Raw genomic sequence first — 22,465 nt, 5'->3', positions numbered from 1 at the left:
GAGAGCGATTTTGTGCAAAGAATTTCTTGTACATGTTTTGTATAAACCATCAAACAATAATTTCTTGTTTAAATGTCTAAGTAAACATATGAAATATCCCCTTTAATGATTGCACCAAAACAAACTAATTTTTCTTCATTCAGCAGAGTATGAAAAGTGTGTGAATGAATAGTAATGGGTTAGCTGTAAATCGCTTTGGGAGCCTTGAAAAGCGCTAAATAAATCTAATACATGAAAAATTGTTCTATTCAATTGAAGACATGAAAAGCGGCCACGGACCGCCCCCTACATGCCCAGCCTTGATCTGTCCAATGAGCGAGTGGGAGCACAGAGATCAGCCAATGAGAACGCAGCATGGTGCTTTCCTACTTTCCCTGAAGTTCTTGACAGATCCGACTTCAGATTGAGAGCGTTCAAGATGGCTGCCACAGGTAAGACTAACTAATCAAACTGTCTGGAAACACATCCGAACTGGGACGTGTCGGAGTAACTTTTAGCCACCCAACTAGTTCGTGATGTGCTGAGCGTGTCAGTGGATGGGTCGGTGTTCCGGGAAGCAGGCACCAGACCGGCGCGATGGGTCGGCGAATCCCCACAGGTTTGGCTAATGTTAGCCGCCTAGCATCCAAGCGCTTTACGGTGTGCGGAATCGGAGATAATCTTATCCACTAACGTTTAGCTTTGCAGATGCTTGCTCGAATTTGAGATTTATCAACAAATGATAGCATTTAAACTCAACATTATTTACATGTGTGATTTTGTGTCCGTGAACCAAAGAAGCCTCTTAAAAGTTACAGGCTACTTAGCTAAAGTTTTGTTAAGTAGCGCCAGAGAGAACTATGGCCTCAGAAAACCCCAGTTGTTGGAGCAAATGGAGACCGGCTAGCAGGAGCTCCGGTAAAGTAAAGCTCCGCCACACTTACGTCTGATTAGCTGCTCTAAGGACACGGTCCACGCTCTGCGCATGCCCCGTTGGTTGCTGTAGTGGCTACTGGGAACTGTGGGATGTGCCGCAATGGGTTTACTCTACCAGAAACAAATTTAAACAGTTTTCACACTTTAATGTGGGCCAGAAAAACTTGACACACCAGGACAGAGTAACGAGTTTCTTTTACGGAGCTCAAGATGGCCTTCGATGGGAAACCGGCATTGAATGCATTCATGAACACTTCCTTTGCATTTTATTATAAATGTTAGATTTGCAGAAAAGTTAGGAGGGAAATATGGTTACTCATTTCCCAAAGACTAATTAATTTAAAGGTCATCCAAATGTGCAGTGTCTACCTCTGGGTCACTGTTGCTGCAGATGAGCCTGTTGGGAATTATGTCCAATAAAGTTCTGGTGGATCTCCTCCACCAGAACTTTGTGGGTGGAGGTTGATCGGGACATTTTCCCAATTAAAGTTTAATAATGATTATGTTTCAGTAGCTTGTGATGGCATGAAGTACAGAGAGATGGGCCTGGAGCCTTGACCTTCCATGGTCATTCAGAGACCCCTGTAACATCCTTGTATATAATATCTCTAGACAAGGCTGCTTTACTTGTATAGCACAGTCATACACAGTAGCAATTCAGTGTGCTTTCCAGGAGCAAGAGCAGCAGGGAGGCTCCGATGCACCAGTTTCAGGAAGTACCAGTCAGATGGAGAAGGTATTTAGATTGCAGAATTTGGAGTCTTATTTCCTGATATCTGGACATCTCTCCTCTGATTGGGTAACAGCAACATGTCTCTACCACTGACTCTGTTTGGGCTGCAATATAGATATTTTATCTCTACTAATTACACTAGCCTGAAGGAGTTCTGCCATGTTGGAGCGTTACTAATGCTAACAGTTAGCTAGCTTCTACTAGCAGAGATGTTCTCTGCTGTTTCCTGGATGCTAATCCAACAAGAGCCTTCTCCATCGTGAGTCAAGATGAATGAATCCATGAGCGTTACCCCTTCTTTCCACCGGAGCCGTCAGCAGCACGTTACTGCAGCAGCACATCTTGCTCGCGTAAGCTGCTGCTTGGCCCTTCCCACGAGACGCGAAGCAGCAGGGGAGCAGCTGTCACCGACAGAGCACAAAGTCACACGAGTGACGTCGTCAGTAAACACAACAACAAGCAGGAGAAAACTACAACATGGCTCCAAAATGTTTGTGTTTTATGTTCTGTCTGTTTTATAATCGCCAATACGGACCTGAAAAACAAAGGAGACCGCTAACTAGGTGATAACTTCTCACGGGGACGCACAGTTAGTAACTTTTGTAAAAGTAAAGCAACCGGAATGAAGTACGTTTCTTTATTCTGAAAATCTCGGGAGCTTCTCTCCATTTCCGCGTCCGATTTCCTGTCTTTCCTTCCCCAAAAATGTTGAACTTGACCCGTTTCAGAGGCGTCGTGCGTAGAAAGTAGAACCGGCGCGTAAAGGCCGCGACATGCTGCTCCTGAGACGCGGCCGACTCGCGCTGCTGACGGCTCCAGTGGAAAAGGTTCTGTTGACCACAGCGGTTCCTATCAGCAGCTATGACGTGCTGCTGCAGTAACGTGCTGCTGACGGCTCCCGTGGAAAGAAGGGGTTAGGTGACAGTGTGGCGTAGATCTGTCAGGATTTTCTTATCCTAGAGTTTTACTGTCTATTTTCTATCAGAAGCTAATGCAGAAGATAGGTGTAGGAGACTATTTTCATGTTCAACCTGCATGAAAAAATCAGAATGACTGATTATAATCATAAATAATCATGACAATGTTTTTTAGTGTTTCACTCCTTTAATCCTGGCGAGTCAATCCCACCCTCAGTGGCTGAAGCTGAGTAAAAAGCTGCTATCCCTGCTGTTTGGTTTTTTTTTCTGCTGGTCCGCCCCCTAAAGTGTCCAGGCGGCATGTGTAACTTTTATGTTCCTGCTACTTTTTGCAGAAGATTTTTGGCATTTATTTGTAAATGTTTACAAATAAACTTTGAATCGGCACGTGTCACATCACGATGCCTCGATTAAATGGTGAATCTGCACACCCCCTTATCGTGCGATGAGAGTCTGGCCTTGACGCAGCATGTTAACACCAATAACAGCCCACCCCTAATTATGATATATTTCACCATGGAGTTGTTACTGTCCTCTTGCCAATTACTAGATGCTAATAATATTGTTCCAATGTAGGATTACATGTCTAAAAATCACGTTTTTTTTATTTAGCGTGATGAGCTTCGTCATTATGAGATTTCTATGTTTCTCTGCCCCAGTGTGAGAGTAGCTGCTGAACTCAGTGGCCCAGCCAGGACTATATATGTAAAAAATGTAAAGTTTCAAGCTAAGTAGAATATTTAGAATACACGATGCAGTGTTTCCCTAGAAAAGTTTCCAGCCGTGGGGGGGGGGGGGGGGGGGGGGGTTGTAACCTAGTGCACGCGCTAGAGGATTGTTTCGCTGCCGCGTTCCATCTGTCAGAGCAGGGGGTGGAGGAGGAGAATGCGTGTACGTAGCAAGCTTTTGTAAAGTTGGGGTGTTGACATTTCTCTGAGATGTTGTGTGTGTGCGTATATATAAATATATATATATATATATTATTTATTTATTTATTCCAGTTCTTATTCTACCGCAAGATGTGCACCAGCACCAAAGAGCAGACATGAAAAAGATGATGAGTATTAAACTACTCTAGGGGGGTCCGGGGGCGTGCCCCCAGTAGAAAGTTTTGGACATTTTATATTTAAAAGCATCAGTCTGGTGAAATTTGAGAAAACAGTAGAGTTACAGGCTGGTGAGACTGTTTGATAAAGTATCTAAACCTGTTCACAGCATTAGATTTGATTGATTACATATCCTGTCCTGTCTTTAATCCATTTGAACACCGACCACAGCGAGATCCTCTGATGCATCCATGCTGCTCCGTACCAGACCTGTAGACCTGTACTGGTGTCCCTAGTTACTAAAGAACCAATCAGCTGGCGGAGCTGCTGGTGAACGTGTGAGCGTGCAGAACTTGCAAAACTACGTGACTCAATTTAAGAAACAAAGTAGAATCAAGCTGCTGTTATTTATTTGTTGTTGTTGTTGTTTATAGAAACTAAATATATCTGCAGGGCTTTAGGCCCAGGGCAGAGTTTTATACCTCAGACCGAACCACATCCAGACCTGTTATTAATAATATTTTGTATTATTTACACCAATCAGAAAATTCATTAATGTTCAGACATTAAAAAACTTAGAAATGAAATAAAATTAACATTAATGGCCTGTATTTGATACAGCACCTTCTAGAGTCCTGGAACCCCCCAAGGCGCTTTACAACACAATCACCCATTCACACACACTTTCACACACCGGCGGGGATGAGCTACGATGTAGCCACAGCTGCCCTGGGGCACACTGACAGAGGCGAGGCTGCCGAGCACAGGCGCCACCACCAGCAGGCAGCGTGGGTTAAGTGTCTTGCCCAAGGACACAACGACAGCGACAGACTGAGCGGGACTCGAACCTGCAACCTTCAGATTACGGGGCGAGCGCTTAACTCCTGTGCTACCGTCGCCCCCTAATCATCAAAATTAAATGATTAACATTGTTAAATTGTTATGAATAACAGGTCACTGTAGTCTGGGTGTAGAACGTGTTTCTAGTGACAGAAGCTGGTTGGGTTAGGGTTGGCAGCAGCTCACCTGTTCCTGACAGGAGAAACCCTCTCATCAGCAGCAGGTGATCAACAGAATAACACCTGCCCGAAAAAAACCCAACACCGAAGTGAAATAGGGCCACCGGGAATTTGTCCAGCTGGTCCTGGTTCTGCCCGCCTGTTGGATAAATAAACGCACAACATCGAAACCAAAACCAGAGCGCACCGCGGGAGCGAGATTGTAATGAGCGCGCATGTTTTTACCGTTTGGGCGGTGCGGAGCAGTGGAGAAATGCGTTTCTACAGCAGAACCGACTGGAATAGTGACGTAACACCGTTGCACACAGGTGTGGGTTTCAGTTAGCAACAGAAGGGGGAGAGGGCAAACACAGCCAGAGAAACGCAGAGGGACAAGACCGATAGCAACGTTTTTCAGCTAAACTGCAGGAGAGGTGTGTGTGTTTAGCCTCCTCATTAGAAAAAGTGTGGCTGTCACAACACCAACGTCCCCCACGGGTGCAACGGCCACGTGTGTGCGTTCGGGACCATTTCACTGCCGTGCGCGGGGCAGGGGTGCCTCCAGAAAATTTTGACAGGGGTGGCCAGACAGGGCTGAAGAAATTTTTGGGGTGGCACACTAACTAGAGCCCTGCACGGGCCTAAAGTCTGAGCCCGTGTCCGGCCCGGCCCGCGGGGGTGGAGCCCTAGCCCGACCCGGTACGAGAAGGTTTTCAGGATTCTCTGGCCCGACCCGAGCCGACTTTTTTTTTAACCTTTCATAAAGTTTTAGCGTGATAGAATGCTCCGCATTCTAATTATCTGTGAGAAGCGTTCTGCAGTAAAAAAAGAAAGAAAAGAAAAACAGCATCAATGCAGCTTTTTTTTTCTAACAGTGTATTTTTCAAGCCGCAGATGAAATTTACGAACACTATATTAATTGGATGCGTTTGTAAATTTAATCTGCTCTGAAAATGCGCTCTTGTGCAGTTAGAAAAAAAGCAGCATTCTAATTTTCTAACTGCAGAGCGCATTTTCAGAGCGGCAGATTAAATAAACATTCCCAATTAATAAAGCGTTTGTAGATTTAATCTGCCGCTCTGAAAATGCGCAAAAACCAGCAGTGAATGCTGTATTTTTTTTAACTGCAGAGCGAATTTATTCACAGAAATAGAATGCTGCCGTTTTCATGAGAATAAACGAATGGTTTCTGACATCAAAGTGGACATAAAATGGCATATTAGAACAGGGGCACATGTTTCAGTCAGCAGTGTGAGAATTCGTTTATATCGGCGCGTTTATAAACCACACACACCTTAACTGAGCTAACGGTGCGTGAGAAGCAGGCAGGTGCTGCTGCGTTCAAGTGTTTCAGTTTTTTTATGAATTCGATTAAAAATAAAGGCGCCCGGCCCGAGGTAATTACACAGTCGTTGGCCCGAAGCCTGGCCCTCGGCCGTCGGGCCGGGCCGACCCGCGGGCCTAGGGCTTCAGTGCAGGGCTCTAGCACTAACGTGGTTCTTGTGGTAACTCTGGGAGAATTTAGCCTGTGGCGATGTATTGCATTGCTCCTTTATTCGTTTTTATTCATTTATTATTAAATAGTATGTATCCAAAACATTTAACTTACATTTTATAAACATTTAAGAAACATTCATTTAGTTATTTAAAATGTTATTTCACATTTTATTTAAAAATGTATTTTTTTTTTAGCTTAACCTGTTGCTGTGTTCACAAAAAATGATTCGTAGCTGTGGCGCGAGCCTATGTAGGTGAAACACAACGAGTGTGTGTTGTTGCAGGTTCTGACTGATGTGCGTCTCTGGAGCCCTCGCTGCATGCAGCTCACCTTAAGTTGAAGGCTTGCATACTGTCCCCTCTTCAGCTTCTGCCATCCTTCATCATGTCCTCCACCTCCTCCTACTCCTCTTCAGGGGAGACCAGTCCAGAGGATATACCCCGAGGTGGAGGCACCATTCGAGTCTACCTCCCTAACAAACAGAGGACAGTGGTGAGACTTTTATTTTCCCCTATGTGGTCAAACTGAGTCTAAACGCACTGGTTAGTTTAGGGACGGCTGACGTTTATGTTTGTTAGTGTAATCGCTCAGAAAAATCAACATTTTTCATAAGATTTTGTTGGACATTTTGCGTCTGACTCCACAGATCATGTCTGCCATCGTCCCCCACTAGTCTACTCGTAAAGATTAGTTTTAACGTCTCCGCTAGCTCGGGTCATTGACAAAGACGTTTCTCATCTCGTCCTTCCAGATTGATTTCCAGTTGAGATTTGATGTGTTTACAAAGTGTAAAGTGTATAGATATGTATGTATATACTTGTACAGTCACACATAGATACCACCTGTATGTATGTGTAAATATTAATCTGTGTATGCATCTACGTAAACCTTTTCAAACATGCTTCTGTTGGCAGGTGAACGTCCGACATGAACAGACTGTGTACGAGGTTCTTGATAAAGCCCTCAAGGTTCGAGGGCTGAATCAGGACTGCTGTGCTGTGTTTCGTTTGTTAGAGGGGTAATATGTCCTCACTTACTTTTCCACATCTACTCTTGATTATTTTAACCCTTTGGTGCATAATGGTCACTACAGTGGACAGGTACTCAAAACTGTTATTTATTTGTTTTTGCTACTAAGCTCAGCTGTTGAAGACTTTATTGCATTTGAGCCGCTCCATTTGGACTTCAGGAAGCCAAGCCAACATATTTCATGCTCAGAATGCACGCTGTCCACTGAGGTGAACACGTAATAAATTATTTGTAAATTATAAAATTTGACAAAAAATATTTGTTGAAATTTGTTTCATTCACACGTAAAGACGAATGAAAAAAATTGTTTAAAAAATCATGGTTGAAGATTTCATAATTCATGCATCAAAGGGTTAATCAAACCACCCTCAGTGAGAGGAATATGTTGATGACACCTGATTCTCAGTGATGTATTAGGTCTGAGCAGCACGTGTTCAGGAAGATCGTAGCTTTTGAGTGTTTGACTTGAGGCTTCGCCATGGTCGGGCAGTGTCCTGAATTCCTTTATATTTAGCCATGAATGCTACTGCTACCACCACCAGTACTACTACTACTACTACCACTACCACCAACACTACTACTACTACCACTACCACCAACACTACTACTAACACTACCACCGTCACTACTACTAACACTACTACTACTAACACTACCACTGTCACTACTACTACCACTACCACCAACACTACTACTACTACCACTACCACCAACACTACTACTACTACCACTACCACCAACACTACTACTACTACCACTACCACCAACACTACTACTAACACTACCACCGTCACTACTACTAACACTACTACTACTAACACTACCACTGTCACTACTACTAACACTACTACTACTAACACTACCACTGTCACTACTACTAACACTACTACTATTAACACTACCACCGTCACTACTACTAACACTACTACTACTAACACTACCACTGTCACTACTACTAACACTACCACCGTCACTACTACTACTACTACTACTACTAACACTACCACTGTCACTACTACTAACACTACCACCACCACTACTACTACTACTACTAACACTACCACCATCACTACTACTACTACTACTAACACTACCACTGTCACTACTACTAACACTACCACCACCAGTACTACTACTACTACTAACACTACCACCGTCACCACTACTAACACTACCACCACCAGTACTACTACTACTACTAACACTACCACCATCACTACTACTACTAACACTACCACTGTCACTACTACTAACACTACCACCACCAGTACTACTACTACTACTAACACTACCACTGTCACTACTACTAACACTACCACCACCAGTACTACTACTACTACTAACACTACCACTGTCACTACTACTAACACTACCACCACCAGTACTACTACTACCACCACCACCTCTACTACTACTACTACTACTACTAACAACACCACCACCACTACTACTGCTATTACTACTACTACTACTACTACTACTACTACTAACACCACCACCACCACTACTACTACTACTACTAACACCACCACCACCACTACTACTACTAACACTACCACTGTCACTACCACTAACACTACCACCACCAGTACTACTACTACCACCACCACCTCTACTACTACTACTACTACTACTACTAACAACACCACCACCACTACTACCGCTATTACTACTACTACTACTACTACTAACACCACCACCACCACTACTACTACTACTACTAACACCACCACCACCACTACTACTACTACTACTAACACCACCACCACCACCACCACCACCACCACCACCACTACTACTACTACTACTACTACTATTACTATTACTACTTCCAATACTACTACCACCATTACTATCACTTCTACTACTACTTCTACCACCACCTCCTCAAGGAGGTCAATGGTCAACTTTCCTGGAGGGGTCACCCAATAGGACAGTGGGAGAGTTAAATATTTATATTAATATTTATGCATTGTTCGTGTGTGTGTGTGTGTGTGTGTGTGTGTGTGTGTGTGTGTGTGTGTGTGTGTGCGCGTGTGTGTGTGTGCCTGCTCTGTCTTCTCGATCCCCAGTGAGTCGTGGAGGATGGCTGCTTATACTGAGCGAGGATCCTCTGGAGGTTTCTTCCTGTTAAAAGGGAGTTTTCCTCTCCACTGTCGCTGCATGCTTGCTTAGTATGAGGATTGCTGTAAAGACTCTGACACTAGTCAGTGACTCGATGCCACCTGCTGGGTTCCTTATAAAAGAAACTTTTTACTGATTGGCTTAATGACCTGACCTGTATTGGAATGTTTACCAAGTGCCTTGAGACAACTCGTCGTGATTTGGCGCTTTATAAATAAACCGAATTGAATTGATTAGGACTAAACGCAGACGGGTGTGGCGACTCCTGAAGGAAAAAGACAAAAGAGAAAGAAATAGTTTTTCCTTCTCAGAATGAATTAGAAATGTCTTAAGTTTTGGTTTTAGAGGCTATCAGTCTCTTCTAAACGATTTGGGATCCTTTGAAAATCACGTGATTGGATCGGAACATCCCTACTTTAAACTATTTGTTCGCTAAAGCCTTATGAATTTGATTACTCATTGTTACTGTCTACTAACGCCTTATCGATCCAGCGTGAGCAGATGCCTTTTTAGATGGTCATCAGTAGAGTGAAGTGAATTCATGTGTTCATGTGGAATGCTGCCCAGCTCCTAGTGTGTGATGCTCTGTTCTGGTCTGGTTCCACAGCCGTAAGAGACTGACAGACTGGAAAACTGACATCACTCCTTTGGTGGGAGAGGAGTTGTTAGTGGAAGTCCTGGATGATATTCCACTCACCATGCACAACTATGTGAGTCCTAGCAGCTTCTGCAGCCAGTATTTATGATCCTGTCTTTAGTCTTAAAGACGTTGCTGTAGATGAGTGGTTTCATGCTGTGGTTCTCTTCAGGTACGAAAGACGTTTTTCAAGCTGGCTTACTGTGACTTCTGCCACAAGTTTCTTTTCAATGGCTTCAGATGTCAGACGTGTGGCTACAAATTCCACCAACACTGTAGCAGCAAGGTCCCCACCGTCTGTGTGGACACGGACATGAAAAGCAAACGGTGAGATGGACTCGAAGTCTATGAGATGATCATTTAGGTTTTGCATTGGCCCTAAAACACTCAGGGTCCCCCACTTGTCTGTTTGTCTCTGTGGGATGTCTCTTTGACGGGTTTAGAAACGCATTATACTCTCTACCTATGAATCAAGTAGCATATCCCACTGCTGAAAGGGGAAGGGAGACAACTAAAGCCTGGTTCATGCTTCTCCGTCAGCTCTGCAAGGGACAGACACGCACGGATTGACGGAAGCGTTTTGCTCTCATACTTCTCCGTCTCCTGGAGAGTGTTGCAAAGCAATTCCCCGGCAGGACAACAGAGGGCGTAGCGCTGTTCTGTGGTATCCTGTCATGCATCGGTCCAAGATAGTGTGTTTATATTGTGTTTTTGTATATAAGAGACTCTTTAACAGACATATTTGTCTCTCATCCTCCTCCACCTCTTCATGTGCTCGCCACCTCTAAACCCACGTTTCCTGTCATTTCCGTCCACAAATAAAATGCTTGCTGCGCATCTTTTCACTCCTCCAGTCACGGGGGAATTAAACGTTCATGTTTTTAGAGTTTTTCCGCGAGGTATTCTTCAAGCTTCTCCGTGTCTGCCGCTAGTTATCCTCGGCTCTCTTTATGTTTTTGAGGGTGCAATGGCGGCGCTGTAGACGACAGCGGCGTCCTGACCAATCACAAGCTTGCGTTGTCCGTCTCGACTGACGGATGTTTAGAAAAGAGAGCTTGACTCCGTACGTCCTTACGGAGCTCTCCGGCAGCTCCGTAAGGACGTTGCGTGTCTCCGCACAGACTCAGACGGAGAAGCATGAACCAGACTTTATGACTCGATGGACATCTACAGCAGGCGGCAAAGCATCTGCTGTTAGTCGAGGTGGGGCTTGGTGGAGCTCACTGAGACCCTCACCAGGACCTTCTATCGTTTGTTTGACTTTCTATTTGTTCTGATCTGAAACTGCTGAGCTTAAAGGACGTCTTCCACGTTAAACACACTCTCCAAAACCTAATCAGTCACCGCCGAGTGAGCACCTGTGCCTGTTGTGGTGCGGTCTACAGTTCCAACAATTCCAACAGGGGATTATTGACTTTTCTAGCCCAGTGAATGCACTGGGGGTGACTGGTGACCCATCCAACATGGCGGCCCACAGTTCCACCAGCGCCGATAGAAAGCCCCAGCCCATGTCGCCTCTACGTCTATATGACCTGGTCTCTGCTTCTCGTATTCATTTTCTGTTGTGGAAATCTACACATGATGTACAACCCAACACACACACACACACACACACACACACACACACACACACACACACACACACACACACACACACACACACACACACACACACACACACACACACACACACACACACACACACACACACACACACAAACCATCATTAAACCAGTTGAATCTGTGTTACTAAAAATACTGGAGTCAAGCCCGTCTTCCTCTAGGAATGTAATGTTTCACGTAGGGGAAGTCTGCCCACTTCCCTTGATTTAGAATTTTTAAACCTCTGCTAGTTTTCTGATGACCTGGAAGGTTAACCAAAGTAAGTTTGTCCTTAGATGATGTTTTTCTACCATTCTAAAGAACTTTAAAGATGCACTTAATGCATTCTGGAAGTGCAGCTTGTAAAAACTAGACTCCAAGCATAAATCTAGCAGAGCGAAACAACTCTACCGTGTTGGGAATGCATCCAAAATGCCTCGTGGTCCATGGAAATGCCACCGTCAACTACAGAGGTGACTGATTGCTGCAGGCTACGCCGCAGGTGTTAAAAAACATCCAAAAACAATAAAGTCAGGATTAAATAAAGGAATTGAAACCAGTTAAACCTGCTCCTGCTGCTGTGTCCAGGTGTGATTCCAGCTCCAGCACAGATTACCCCCAGATAATCCTGTCAGAGAATTCTCCATCACAGAGCAACCCGGCCTTGACCCCAGAGCCTGCTCGGTAAGACCCCCACCGCGACACTTTCACCAGGACAGACTGGGTGTGCTGTGTGAAGCTGCTAATGGAATGGTCCTTCCTGACTGTTTAGAATGGGCCTGCTATCCCCACCCTCCACCTTTAGCTTCCCCACCTCCAGTGGAGACGGGCAGTCCCTGCAGAGGCATCGCTCCACCTCCACTCCCAACGTCCACATGGTCAGCACAGTGGACCTGGCTAACGTCAGCATCATGGAGGTCAGTGGGGCTCTGTGTCAGGGTCCACTCTCCCCGTGGGACTGAATGCTTTTAGACTAACTCTGAAATGTTTCTGCTTTCAGGAAGCGATGAAGTTCAACACCATAGGTACGGCTCCTCCCACCAGCAGGCAGTACCCGTTTAGTCCTTCTCCAGGTTTCACACCTTCATCTCTGCAGGTCCTGAGCCTTCACCCAAACCCTCCACCAGTCCTCCTTCTTCCCTTGGCTCTCCTGGAAGGAAACAACCAAAGTCCCCCTCGGATCACAAGGAACGCAAACCCTCCTCCTCTGATGACAAGAAGAAAGTGGTAGGTTTTCTTTAGTGCTGGTCTCCAGGCGGACCGCCAGCCCAGCGACCCTTTCACTCATACGTTAGCCCAGCTGGCAGAAACAGAACTGTGTGTTACTGCAGCACAGAGGAGGCTACAGAGACTCGAGTTACTACTGGGAGGTCCCCTATCGAGAGGTCAACGTCCAGAAGAGAATAGGGACTGGATCCTTTGGGACAGTCTACAAGGGCAAGTGGCACGGGGATGTGGCCATCAAGATCCTCAAGGTCAAAGAGCCGACGCCAGAGCAGCTCCAGGCCTTCAAAAACGAGATGCAGGTCCTACGGTGAGACATTTCTCTTCATTCTCCAGAAATCTGATGCTGAAAACCTGTGATCCAACTATGGTCCTTCAACACTTCTCACTGGTGATGACGTCATGGAAGTTCTAACGCGTGTGTGTGTGTGTGCGCTCTGCAGGAAAACTCGCCATGTGAACATCCTACTGTTCATGGGCTTCATGACGAAGCCGAACTTTGCCATCATCACTCAGTGGTGTGAAGGCAGCAGCTTGTACCACCATCTGCACGTCACGGAAACCAAGTTTGACACGATGCGGCGCATCGATGTAGCCCGGCAGACGGCTCAGGGCATGGAGTAAGAGCGGCCACATTTCTCTTCTCTGCTGCTGTTCTTTAGTTCAGAAGCTGCTTTTACATGTGCATTAGACCTACTTCCGTTTAGTTGGTGTGACAACATTCAGATGATGGTTTAGCTTCATGTACCACAGCTCTGCTGTAGCCAGTTCTCCTTAAACTGTCTTCATCTCCATTTTGTCCTTCGTCCCTTTCCTGCAGTTATCTTCATGCAAAGAACATCATCCATCGAGACCTGAAGTCTAACAGTATCCTTTCCTTGTTTAGCGGAGCGAGGCTAACCCGGTGTGTCCCCTACATAGGCTCAGGCGTAGCGCTGCCACAGCTGAAATTCCAGCTCCATGCCTACAAGATTCCCCCCCCCCCACAGACACGCGGAAGGGAAGTGCTCCGAGTGCAACGCCCCCCCCCCCCCCCCCCCCCCGCCCCCCCCCCGCTCTCACGGACAACACGCAGCAGCGAAACAGTCCGCGCTCGCACCCCCCACCCACCAGTCCGCACCGCGGCTGGACAAACCTCTTGGGGAAACACTGAAACCAGAACCGGTCCGTCTTCAACAAACTAAACGTCATTTACAAACACTTAGTCGTAAACAATAATTGTTGTTTGTTTGGAGAACTCAAACACTTGTTCATGCTACTTCCTGTCTGTGCTCACGGCTGCTGTGTAAACATCTGAACAGCTGGACTGATTCTGACTGGTGGTTGAGGGTCAGTCGGGTCACATAAACTATAACTCAATCATCCATCAGCGTCCGATGTTCTGTGGTTAAGTTCTGGGTCCTACGGAGCAGTCAGATGAAATGATTTAGTGTCCAACTACTAGTTCAGTCCCAGATTGAAGGCAACGACCACCAGTGTGAATGGTTCCTTTAAACAGGTGGATTAAAATAATTGACCCCCTGCTGATTTTGCTAGTTTGGCCGCTAACAAAGAAAGGTCGCTGGTTTATTTGAACAGTGAGAAGGAACAAAAACCCTGAAAAATGTCTAAACGGTGACACATCACATGGCTTTTTTATGAAGGAAACGAGGATTTGACCCTTTGGGCTTTAGCTTTGTTGATGTCAGAGGTCAAATGTCCTTTAGTTGGACACAAGGTTTACACACATCTCAGGATGGGTTTTTCCCCATTCCTTTATGTAGACCCCCCCTTTTCTTGAGTGATTTAGCTACATCTGCGATGTGCGTAGAATAAAATGTCAGTTCGTCTGCATGCGTCGGGGTAATTCTTTCTTTCTCCGTCAAAATAAACGGCTAAATACGGGAACTGTCCGGTCAACACAAGCCCTGCTTTTAACTGTTCTGTTTTCTTGTGAAAATAGATAAAATTAAACTTGATTAACACCAGAGCCAGGCGCACTGCGCCGTTATCTCCGTCACTGTAAATGAGGGAAAAACAAAATGATCGGATCCTTTTCTGACCTTCCCCACCTACAAAGTTTAATTACAACAATCAAACGTGACAGAGCCTGAATTTGTATTCTGAACAGTCTAAACATGTTTTAAAAAGAAACGTATGACAAAAGTGGCACCTGCTCAGTAAAACCACCAACAGGGTGAAAAAAATCAAAATATTGTCGGCAGAGACGGGCTACAACTTCTGGATCCACTTTATATAAATCGTTTTATTGATTATCTTCTTATGAAAGATAACTTTGACGTACACGAGCGACCGGTACCGGCTGCTGTCACCTGTTGTGATTGGTTAAAGCAGCTCTCTGCTGTCTGAGGGTAGGCCCCGCCCACAACGCCGCGGCTGCTGTGGCTCCCAGTGCTTTCTTTACTGTGGGAAACGGGTAATAATGGCTCTTTGATGGGAACAGGTTGCCGACCCCTGACATAGACGTACTATTTCTAGAGTGATCCTTCCTTTCCTTCAGTGGGCTATCCTAAGTCGGCGGGGGTTCAAACCCTCTTCCCACTGTTGATCAGTCGAGTGAAGCAGCACACAGCTGAGTATGAAACCCACCTTTGACCTAAGTCAGGTTTTGGTGATGGTTAAAGTTCTCCATGGGTCGGCCCCTCTCACACTGTGCAGATGTTTTGGTGTGTAACTCAGAGGAACCGTCTTCTAAGCTTTGCTGCCAGACATCTTTCTCCATGAAGGCTGGACTGTTAAAATTGGTGACTTTGGTTTGGCCACGGTGAAGTCTCGTTGGAGTGGCTCTCATCAGGTCGAGCAGCCCAGTGGGTCCATTCTCTGGATGGTGAGTTTTCATGAACAAACCCTTGAAATCTTAGGTGTGTTCTTGCTGTGCGTCATTTCTAACTCCATGTTGTCGTTCTTTTTTAAAACACAGAAACGGTTTTGTTACCCATTATTGACGCTACAGTTTCGCCGTCGAAAAAGAACGACAACATGGAATTAAAACCTTGAAATGCATAAAGAAAAGAACAAGAGAGCCTGAAAACGAATTGACAGAAGACAGATCGTTCTGTCCATGCCCACCTAAGTTCAGTGAACCTGGATTTGAACAACAGCGTTGTACTTCCTGGTTTAGGTCCCTGGAGGGTGTGGTTATTTAGCTGGGAGGAGATTTTACAGCTCCATACTGATTGGTCTGTTTGCAGTCTCGGCAGTTTACAGTTGGTTCTCCTTTCATGTTACTTCTGTAATTTCTCTTGTGTTTGTAGCTAGTAAGTTTCACCAGCGTCTGCTTTGTTCAGACTACGTCCTCAGCCACATTTACTGAGAGTATTAATGATTGAATTAGCTAATCGTAGGTTTTCCGCGTTTCCTCCCAGGCTCCAGAGGTGATCCGGATGCAGGACAACCCGTACACATTCCAGTCAGACGTGTACGGTTATGGAGTGGTGCTGTTTGAGCTGATGTCAGGATTCCTGCCTTACTCCAACATCAACAACAGGGACCAGGTCGGACCTCCTTCCAGTCCTTTTACAACCGCTGTAGAAGTCAACGTCACAGAGCCGCTCTCCTAAGTCGTCCCCCGAACTGCGTAAAATGTGGCGTACTTTAAAAAAATAAACGATGTAAATGTTATTAACGTCTGTAGCTTCACATCACCTTTTTGGGCTGACCGGTGTCATCACTCACCGCTGAAACGGTCCAGATGCGCTGACACAACAGCTGTGAGGATGAAGCCATCGTGTTTAAGTGTCCTGGAATTCGACTAGTGGGAACGCAGCTATGATCTGCAAATAAGGGCGTCTATGTTGGGTAAAGAAAGTCCAGTTGCTACCAGAACTGGTCCAGGTTCAGAGCTGGTTTCATTGTTGGTGTCATTCTCTCATAAACCCATCTTCAGTGGAACATCAGTCAGGCAGTAAAACTCTGAGAAAACCATCAGACATGAATTTATCAGAAAACCCTTCAATATCACCAAAGTAACCCAAAAATGACAATACCAATTATTACATAGAAATAAACAGACTAAAAATCCATCCATCCATTGTCCTCCGTTTAGCCGGGTCGGGTTGTGGGGCCAGCGGCCCAGACTTCCTTCTCCCCAGCCACTCGGGCCAGATCCTCTGAGGTAATCCCAAGATGTTCCCTTGCCAACCAAGAGGCAAAACAGTCCCTCCAGCGTGTCCTGGGTCTTCCTTTAGTTCTCCTTCCAGTTGGACGAGCCCGGAAAACCTCACCAGGGAGGCATCCGGACCAGATGCCCGAGCCACCTCAACTGGCTCCTCTTGATGTGGAGGAGCAGCGGGTCTTTCTCTAAGGGAGAGCCCAGACACTCAGTGGAGAAAACTCATTTTGTATCCGCCATCTCGTTCTTTCGGTCACCACCCAAAGCTCGTGACCATAGGTGAGGGTAGGAATGTAGGTCGACTAGCAAATCGAGAGCTTCGCCTTCTGGCGCTGCTCTCTCTTCACCACAACAGACCGGTACAACGCCCGCAGCACCAGTCCGTCTGCCGTTCTCACACTCCATCTTTCCCTCACCTGTGAACAAGACCCCGAGATACTTAATCTCCTTGACTTGAGGCAGCACCTCGTCCCTGACCTGGAGAAGCCATTCTACCCTTTTCTGTCTAAAATTCAGCTGGTGAAAACCAGCCGTCGCTCTTGAATTTCTGTCCAACCTAATCATCAAAAACAAAAAAAACTAATGAAACCAAAACAATATGACCCTAAGTTAGTGTTTAGCAGTTTAACAACACACACGCACGCACGCACGCACGCACGCACGTACACACACACACACACACACACACACACACACACACACGTTATCATTAGTACAGTTGACATGGCTCAGGTCATTTCATTTAAAAGTCTCGGTCTCCTGTTGTCGTCTAGATCATCTTCATGGTTGGACGTGGTTACCTGTCTCCAGACCTCAGTAAACTATACAGCACATCGCCCAAGTCCATGAAACGGCTCATCATCCACTGCCTGAAGTTCAAACGGGACGAGAGGCCTCTATTTCCTCAGGTGAGGTAAAGGTTCAGGCTCAGCATGGAAAAGATCACACTGTCAGCACACACCATAACGCTATTGCTAACATATAACCCTGTTTGTTTCTATAGCGCCAAAGCATAACGAGAATCGTCTGAAGGCACTTCAGAGTAGACATTCCAGTACTGTTCAGTTCATTATGCCAGCTCACGGGTCCCCAGAAGAACAAAAAAATGAATGCAAGTCAACGGGGCTAAAAGAGCTGTTTTGTAATCCGCTTAGCTTTGGACCCTATATCACACACACACGTGTTCTAGCCTGGCCTGCCAGACTCCTCCTCTGTTTAATTCTGCACAGAGAAAGGCTCTGGGAACTCTCCTATTCAAATAACCCCACCCCCTGAGAATTCTAACCGAGCCAATCAGCGCTGAGTATCATACGTCACACACCACAACGCTGAGTTTGTCATAAACATGACGACCGCCCCTCATGTGCCACTCTGCCTGTGAGTTACCAGACCTTCTCTGTGCAGACGTGAACAGGACGAGTCTGGCAGGCCAGGCTACACGTGTGCTGCTATTTTAATGAAAACTAATGATGGGTGTTTCGACCACGCCTGTCACGTACTTTGAGATTTATCAGCTTGTAAAATGTTTCTAATGCAATAACTAAAATCAGCTTTTATAGCCCCACTGACTTGCATTCATTTTTCTATCTTCTGGAGACCCATGGTCAGGAAGTAGGTGAGCGTGATCTAGGCTCCCTATTGACCTTTTGCACCTACGTCACCTAATCACGTGGGTCCACCATACTGGACAGCAAAAGCACGTAAACCGAGTGAGACGAGTACTAAACAAAGAGAAAGGTAAAGTTTTGGCGAGCTTTAGCAGTCCTTCAACTAGTTCAAGGTGGGTTGTTATCAGAAGTAGTGCACCTAGGCGGGGCCCAGAGGGTGGCATGTTAACTAGCTTACGAATGTTGGCTTAACTTCTCTCTGCTGCTGTTCACCAATGTAAACTAGTTGCCGACTTTGCCAAAATTCACCCCGCTGGATTCATAACGTTATGTTATAAACAGTGCTTCACTTTACACGGAGCTGATTTTAAAAACGTCCGCATCTCTTCTAGTTTGTGTTGCTGGTGGTGTCACTGGGTTCAGCTGCTGCTCTCACACCGGGATGACACTATCTCTGAGTGGTGACGCTTGTACTCAATACAGTCATTTTGACACGTAATACTGTAAATGATTATCTCTCATTTCACTACAGTGGACGGTACCGCGCGTCCTCCGTGGTGAAATACCCATCCATCAGGATTATCAATATGAACGCATCACATTTGTACATGAAATAAATGAAAGTTAATCTTACCCGGTAAGAACACGTTCGCTGCTAATCTGAGGGCTGCTAGTCCGTTTGATTGATCGCTGCAGTTCATCTACATCCTCAATCTCCATCAAAGGCATTTGAAAAAACAAAACAAGTTGAATTTACATCCTTGTCTGTTAGAGCAGCCAACCGCGCAGCAAGCTGTTACCATTTAAGTGAAAGCCATAAAAGGCTACTAACTGGCATGCTTTGACTAACTTCACTGGTGTTTTAACGTGTATAAACAATCTTTTTGCCGTCCATCATGGCAGAGGGCAGTCCCATGAGTGGTGACGTCATGTGCAAAGGGTCAATAAGGACCACAGCAGATGACATCAAGTCACTGACTAGTGTCGGTGTAATGCAAAACCCAGATACTAACCCTAATGCTAACACATAATCCTGATGCTAACACACAACCCTAATGCTAATGCATAATCCTGATGCTAACCCTTATGCTAACACAATCCTGATGCTAACCTTAATGCTAATGCATAATCCTGATGCTAACACACAACCCTAATGCTAACGCATAATCCTGACGCTAACACACAGCCCTAATGCTAACGCATAATCCTGATGCTAACCCTTATGCTAACACATAATCCTGTTGCTAACACATAATCCTGACGCTAACACACAACCCTAATGCTAACACATAAGCCTGATGCTAACCCTAATACTAACACATAATCCTGATGCTAACACACAACCCTAATGCTAATGCATAATCCTGATGCTAACACATAATCCTGATGCTAACCCTAATGCTAACACACAACCCTAATGCTAACACATAAGCCTGATGCTAACCCTAACACTAACACATAATCCTGATGCTAACACACAACCCTGATACTAACACATAATCCTGATGCTAACACTCAACCCTAATGCTAACACATAATCCTGATGCTCACCCTAAAGGTTGGTTTATGCTTGATGCGTCCGCGAGGTCCGCACGAAAAAGTTGCGTCATTTTGCGTCATTTTAACAACCACGCCCCTCCACCGCGTCTCCGCACGGCCCAGAATTTCCGCAGCGCGCACCTCGGAAAATTTCTAACCACGCGGACGGACGGACGCGGAAAAACATGGTGGACCGGCAAGAACTAGTATGGCAGAGGTTCGTAAATACAGACATTTGTATGATTCAGCTCTCAGAGATCACCGTGATCAACATGTTGTAAATAATTCTTGGAGAGAAATAGCTCGCACTGTCTGAAACGACGAGGACGCTGTTAAAAATGCTGAAATGCCATGTTGTAAACAGTAATTTCTACTTCTACTATGGTGTAGTGTTGGATGCATGCCGTAGAGCTCCATGCTGCCCCGTTCAGTTTGGGAGAATATTGGCTCACCGCAGAGACGAGCCGCACGATCCATAAACGCTGCGAGTTGTGAAGCGCGTTCCATCCGCGAGCCGCATAACCACGCGGAAAGTGAATGCGTCAAGTATAAACCAAGCTTAATACTAACACATAATCCTGATGCTAACACACAACCCTAATGCTAACACATAATCCTGATGCTAACCCTAATGCTAACACATAATCCTGATGCTAACACACAACCCTAATGCTAATGCATAATCCTGATGCTAACCCTAATGTTAACACACAATCCTGATGCTAACCCTAATGTTAACACATAATCCTGATGCTAACTCACAACCCTAATGCTAACACATAATCCTGATGCTAACACACAACCCTAATGTTAACACATAAACCTGATGCTAACCCTAATACTAACACATAATCCTGATGCTAACACACAACCCTAATGCTAACACATAATCCTCATGCTAATCCTGATGCTAACCCTAACGCTAACACATAATCCTGATGCTAACCCTAATGTTAATGCATAATCCTGATGCTAACACACAACCCTAATGCTAATGCACAATCCTGATGCTAACACACAACCCTAATGCTAATGCATAATCCTGATGCTAACACACAACCCTAATGCTAACGCATAATCCTGATGCTAACCCTAATGTTAACGCATAATCCTGATGCTAACACACAACCCTAATGCTAATGTATAATCCTGATGCTAACACTAATGCTAACACATTACCTTGATGCCAACCCAAAACCCTGATGCTAACACATAACATGTTAATCCTGAAGCTTAACCGACTGTATCTGGTTGTCCTCCATCAGATCCTGGTAGCCATTGAGCAGGTGCAAGACCTGATGCCAAAAATCGAGCGGAGTCGTTCAGAGCCGTCGCTTCATCGTGCTGTCCATGCTGAGGACCTGGACCCTCAGTTGTTCCAAACCACCCGGCTGATGCCCCTTTAAACCTCCTGCAGAGACCTTTAGGACTCCTGCTCCAGCGATGTCTTCTCAGCTGGCTGGCCTGATGGACCACAAGCCCCCCCACTCCCCCTCCGAGCTGCAGCGCCTAGTAACAGACTGTAGGTGGAGAGAAGAGCCTCCAGCAGCAGGTGGAGGTGCTGCTGATGCTCTGACTCACTCACAGTCAGACCATCAAACACTGACATTGTTCTCAACAGACCCAGGAGGAAGGAGCACGAGGTCACACGCCCACTTCTCTGAAGCTGTTTCTGTAACTATCCAACACTGTCTGGACAGAACGTTCACCATTACTTTAGTAGGTCGTAGAAGAAAGACCTGAGAAGGTCCGGATGAGTCCCAAGTCGGACCGGAACCGAGCACAAAATACTAGTTAATCTAACTTTTAGTTTCTGAGACATTTTTGTGGGAAATGAGTGGAGTGGAACCAACTTCCGCTGATCGGAACAAGTGGAGCAGAATACGGACCTAACTGGATCATCATAACCACCTTTACATCACTTCTGTCTTTTGTTCTGACTGGTGTAATCTAGAAACAAGGTTTCATCTGAAGTCGGACCAAACTTGGATGGAAGGGAGCAGAAACGTCTCTAACTGGGTCTGGGTCAGTAAGACATTACTGGTCTGTTAGTGGACCGGTCCAAAAGTCTAAACATTCCTACTTCTGTGGCTCTGAGAACCAGAGAACACCAGGTCCAAACCGTCAAGTCCACTGACCAGCTGGTAATGGTTAACACTACCTGACCTGAGCGGGTTCTGGAGGGTTCAGAACCGGGTTCGTCTTTTAAACACAATAAACACGAGTCTGAGTTCTCTCAGGTGTCTGGAGACGTTTGTTGGACCTTTCCTTCCATTTGTAGTGAACCAGACCTCCAGGCAGTGGTTCTGGACTAACGGTTGATGGTTCTGGTCCGTCTGAACCTCAGTTAGGCCCGGTTTCTTCTCGCTTTGGTTCTCTCTAACCAGAACATCACGGTACTGTTTTAGTTTTAGGAGCTTTTGGACCGATGTCTGGAGCTCAAACTAAAGATGAAACCGTGAATCAGAGTTCTGGTCTGGGTTCG

The 22,465-nt window shown here is 45.7% G+C and overlaps 2 protein-coding genes across 2 annotated transcripts; one reads left to right on the top strand and one right to left on the bottom strand.

Annotated features, from left to right (window-relative positions):
* The first annotated feature begins 356 nt into the window (after positions 1 to 356).
* On the top strand, positions 357 to 22,229 carry araf (A-Raf proto-oncogene, serine/threonine kinase). The gene is made up of 16 exons (XM_015971842.3): positions 357 to 431; positions 6,391 to 6,599; positions 7,022 to 7,125; positions 9,868 to 9,970; positions 10,070 to 10,224; positions 12,088 to 12,183; positions 12,272 to 12,416; positions 12,500 to 12,524; positions 12,596 to 12,726; positions 12,831 to 13,033; positions 13,167 to 13,343; positions 13,544 to 13,590; positions 15,432 to 15,550; positions 16,089 to 16,217; positions 17,608 to 17,742; positions 21,246 to 22,229. Exons 2-16 carry the CDS (start codon positions 6,492 to 6,494, stop codon positions 21,384 to 21,386), a joined length of 1,818 nt encoding a protein of 605 aa, XP_015827328.1. The 5' UTR covers positions 357 to 431; positions 6,391 to 6,491; the 3' UTR covers positions 21,387 to 22,229.
* LOC139063789 (sericin-1-like) lies at positions 7,571 to 9,803 on the bottom strand. Its single transcript, XM_070546605.1, has 5 exons — positions 9,766 to 9,803; positions 9,433 to 9,525; positions 8,588 to 8,712; positions 7,793 to 7,936; positions 7,571 to 7,638 (listed from the first exon to the last, which is right to left on the bottom strand). Exons 1-5 carry the CDS (start codon positions 9,801 to 9,803, stop codon positions 7,571 to 7,573), a joined length of 468 nt encoding a protein of 155 aa, XP_070402706.1.
* Positions 22,230 to 22,465: the final 236 nt, after the last annotated feature.

This window comes from Nothobranchius furzeri, chromosome 17 (genome assembly GCF_043380555.1).
Source record: "Nothobranchius furzeri strain GRZ-AD chromosome 17, NfurGRZ-RIMD1, whole genome shotgun sequence".
Taxonomy (NCBI): Eukaryota; Metazoa; Chordata; class Actinopteri; order Cyprinodontiformes; family Nothobranchiidae; genus Nothobranchius; species Nothobranchius furzeri.
The sequence above is the reverse complement of the archived record's forward strand: the minus strand, read 5'-3'. Positions and strand labels throughout refer to the sequence as shown.

Bases quoted from the DNA above. Each gene is read 5' to 3' on its own strand.
- araf (XM_015971842.3), top strand. From the start codon at position 6,492: ATGTCCTCCACCTCCTCCTACTCCTCTTCAGGGGAGACCAGTCCAGAG. The intron at 12,184-12,271 runs GTAAGACCCCCA...CTGACTGTTTAG, and splicing joins TTGACCCCAGAGCCTGCTCG to AATGGGCCTGCTATCCCCAC. The intron at 16,218-17,607 runs GTCGGACCTCCT...GTTGTCGTCTAG, and splicing joins ACATCAACAACAGGGACCAG to ATCATCTTCATGGTTGGACG.
- LOC139063789 (XM_070546605.1), bottom strand. From the start codon at position 9,803: ATGAATTCACTTCACTCTACTGATGACCATCTAAAAAG. The intron at 9,526-9,765 runs GCATCTGCTCAC...TTTTTCCTTCAG, and splicing joins ACTGATGACCATCTAAAAAG to GAGTCGCCACACCCGTCTGC. The intron at 7,937-8,587 runs GTAGTAGTGGTG...GTAGTAGTGTTA, and splicing joins TAGTAGTAGTAGTAATAGCA to GTAGTAGTGACGGTGGTAGT.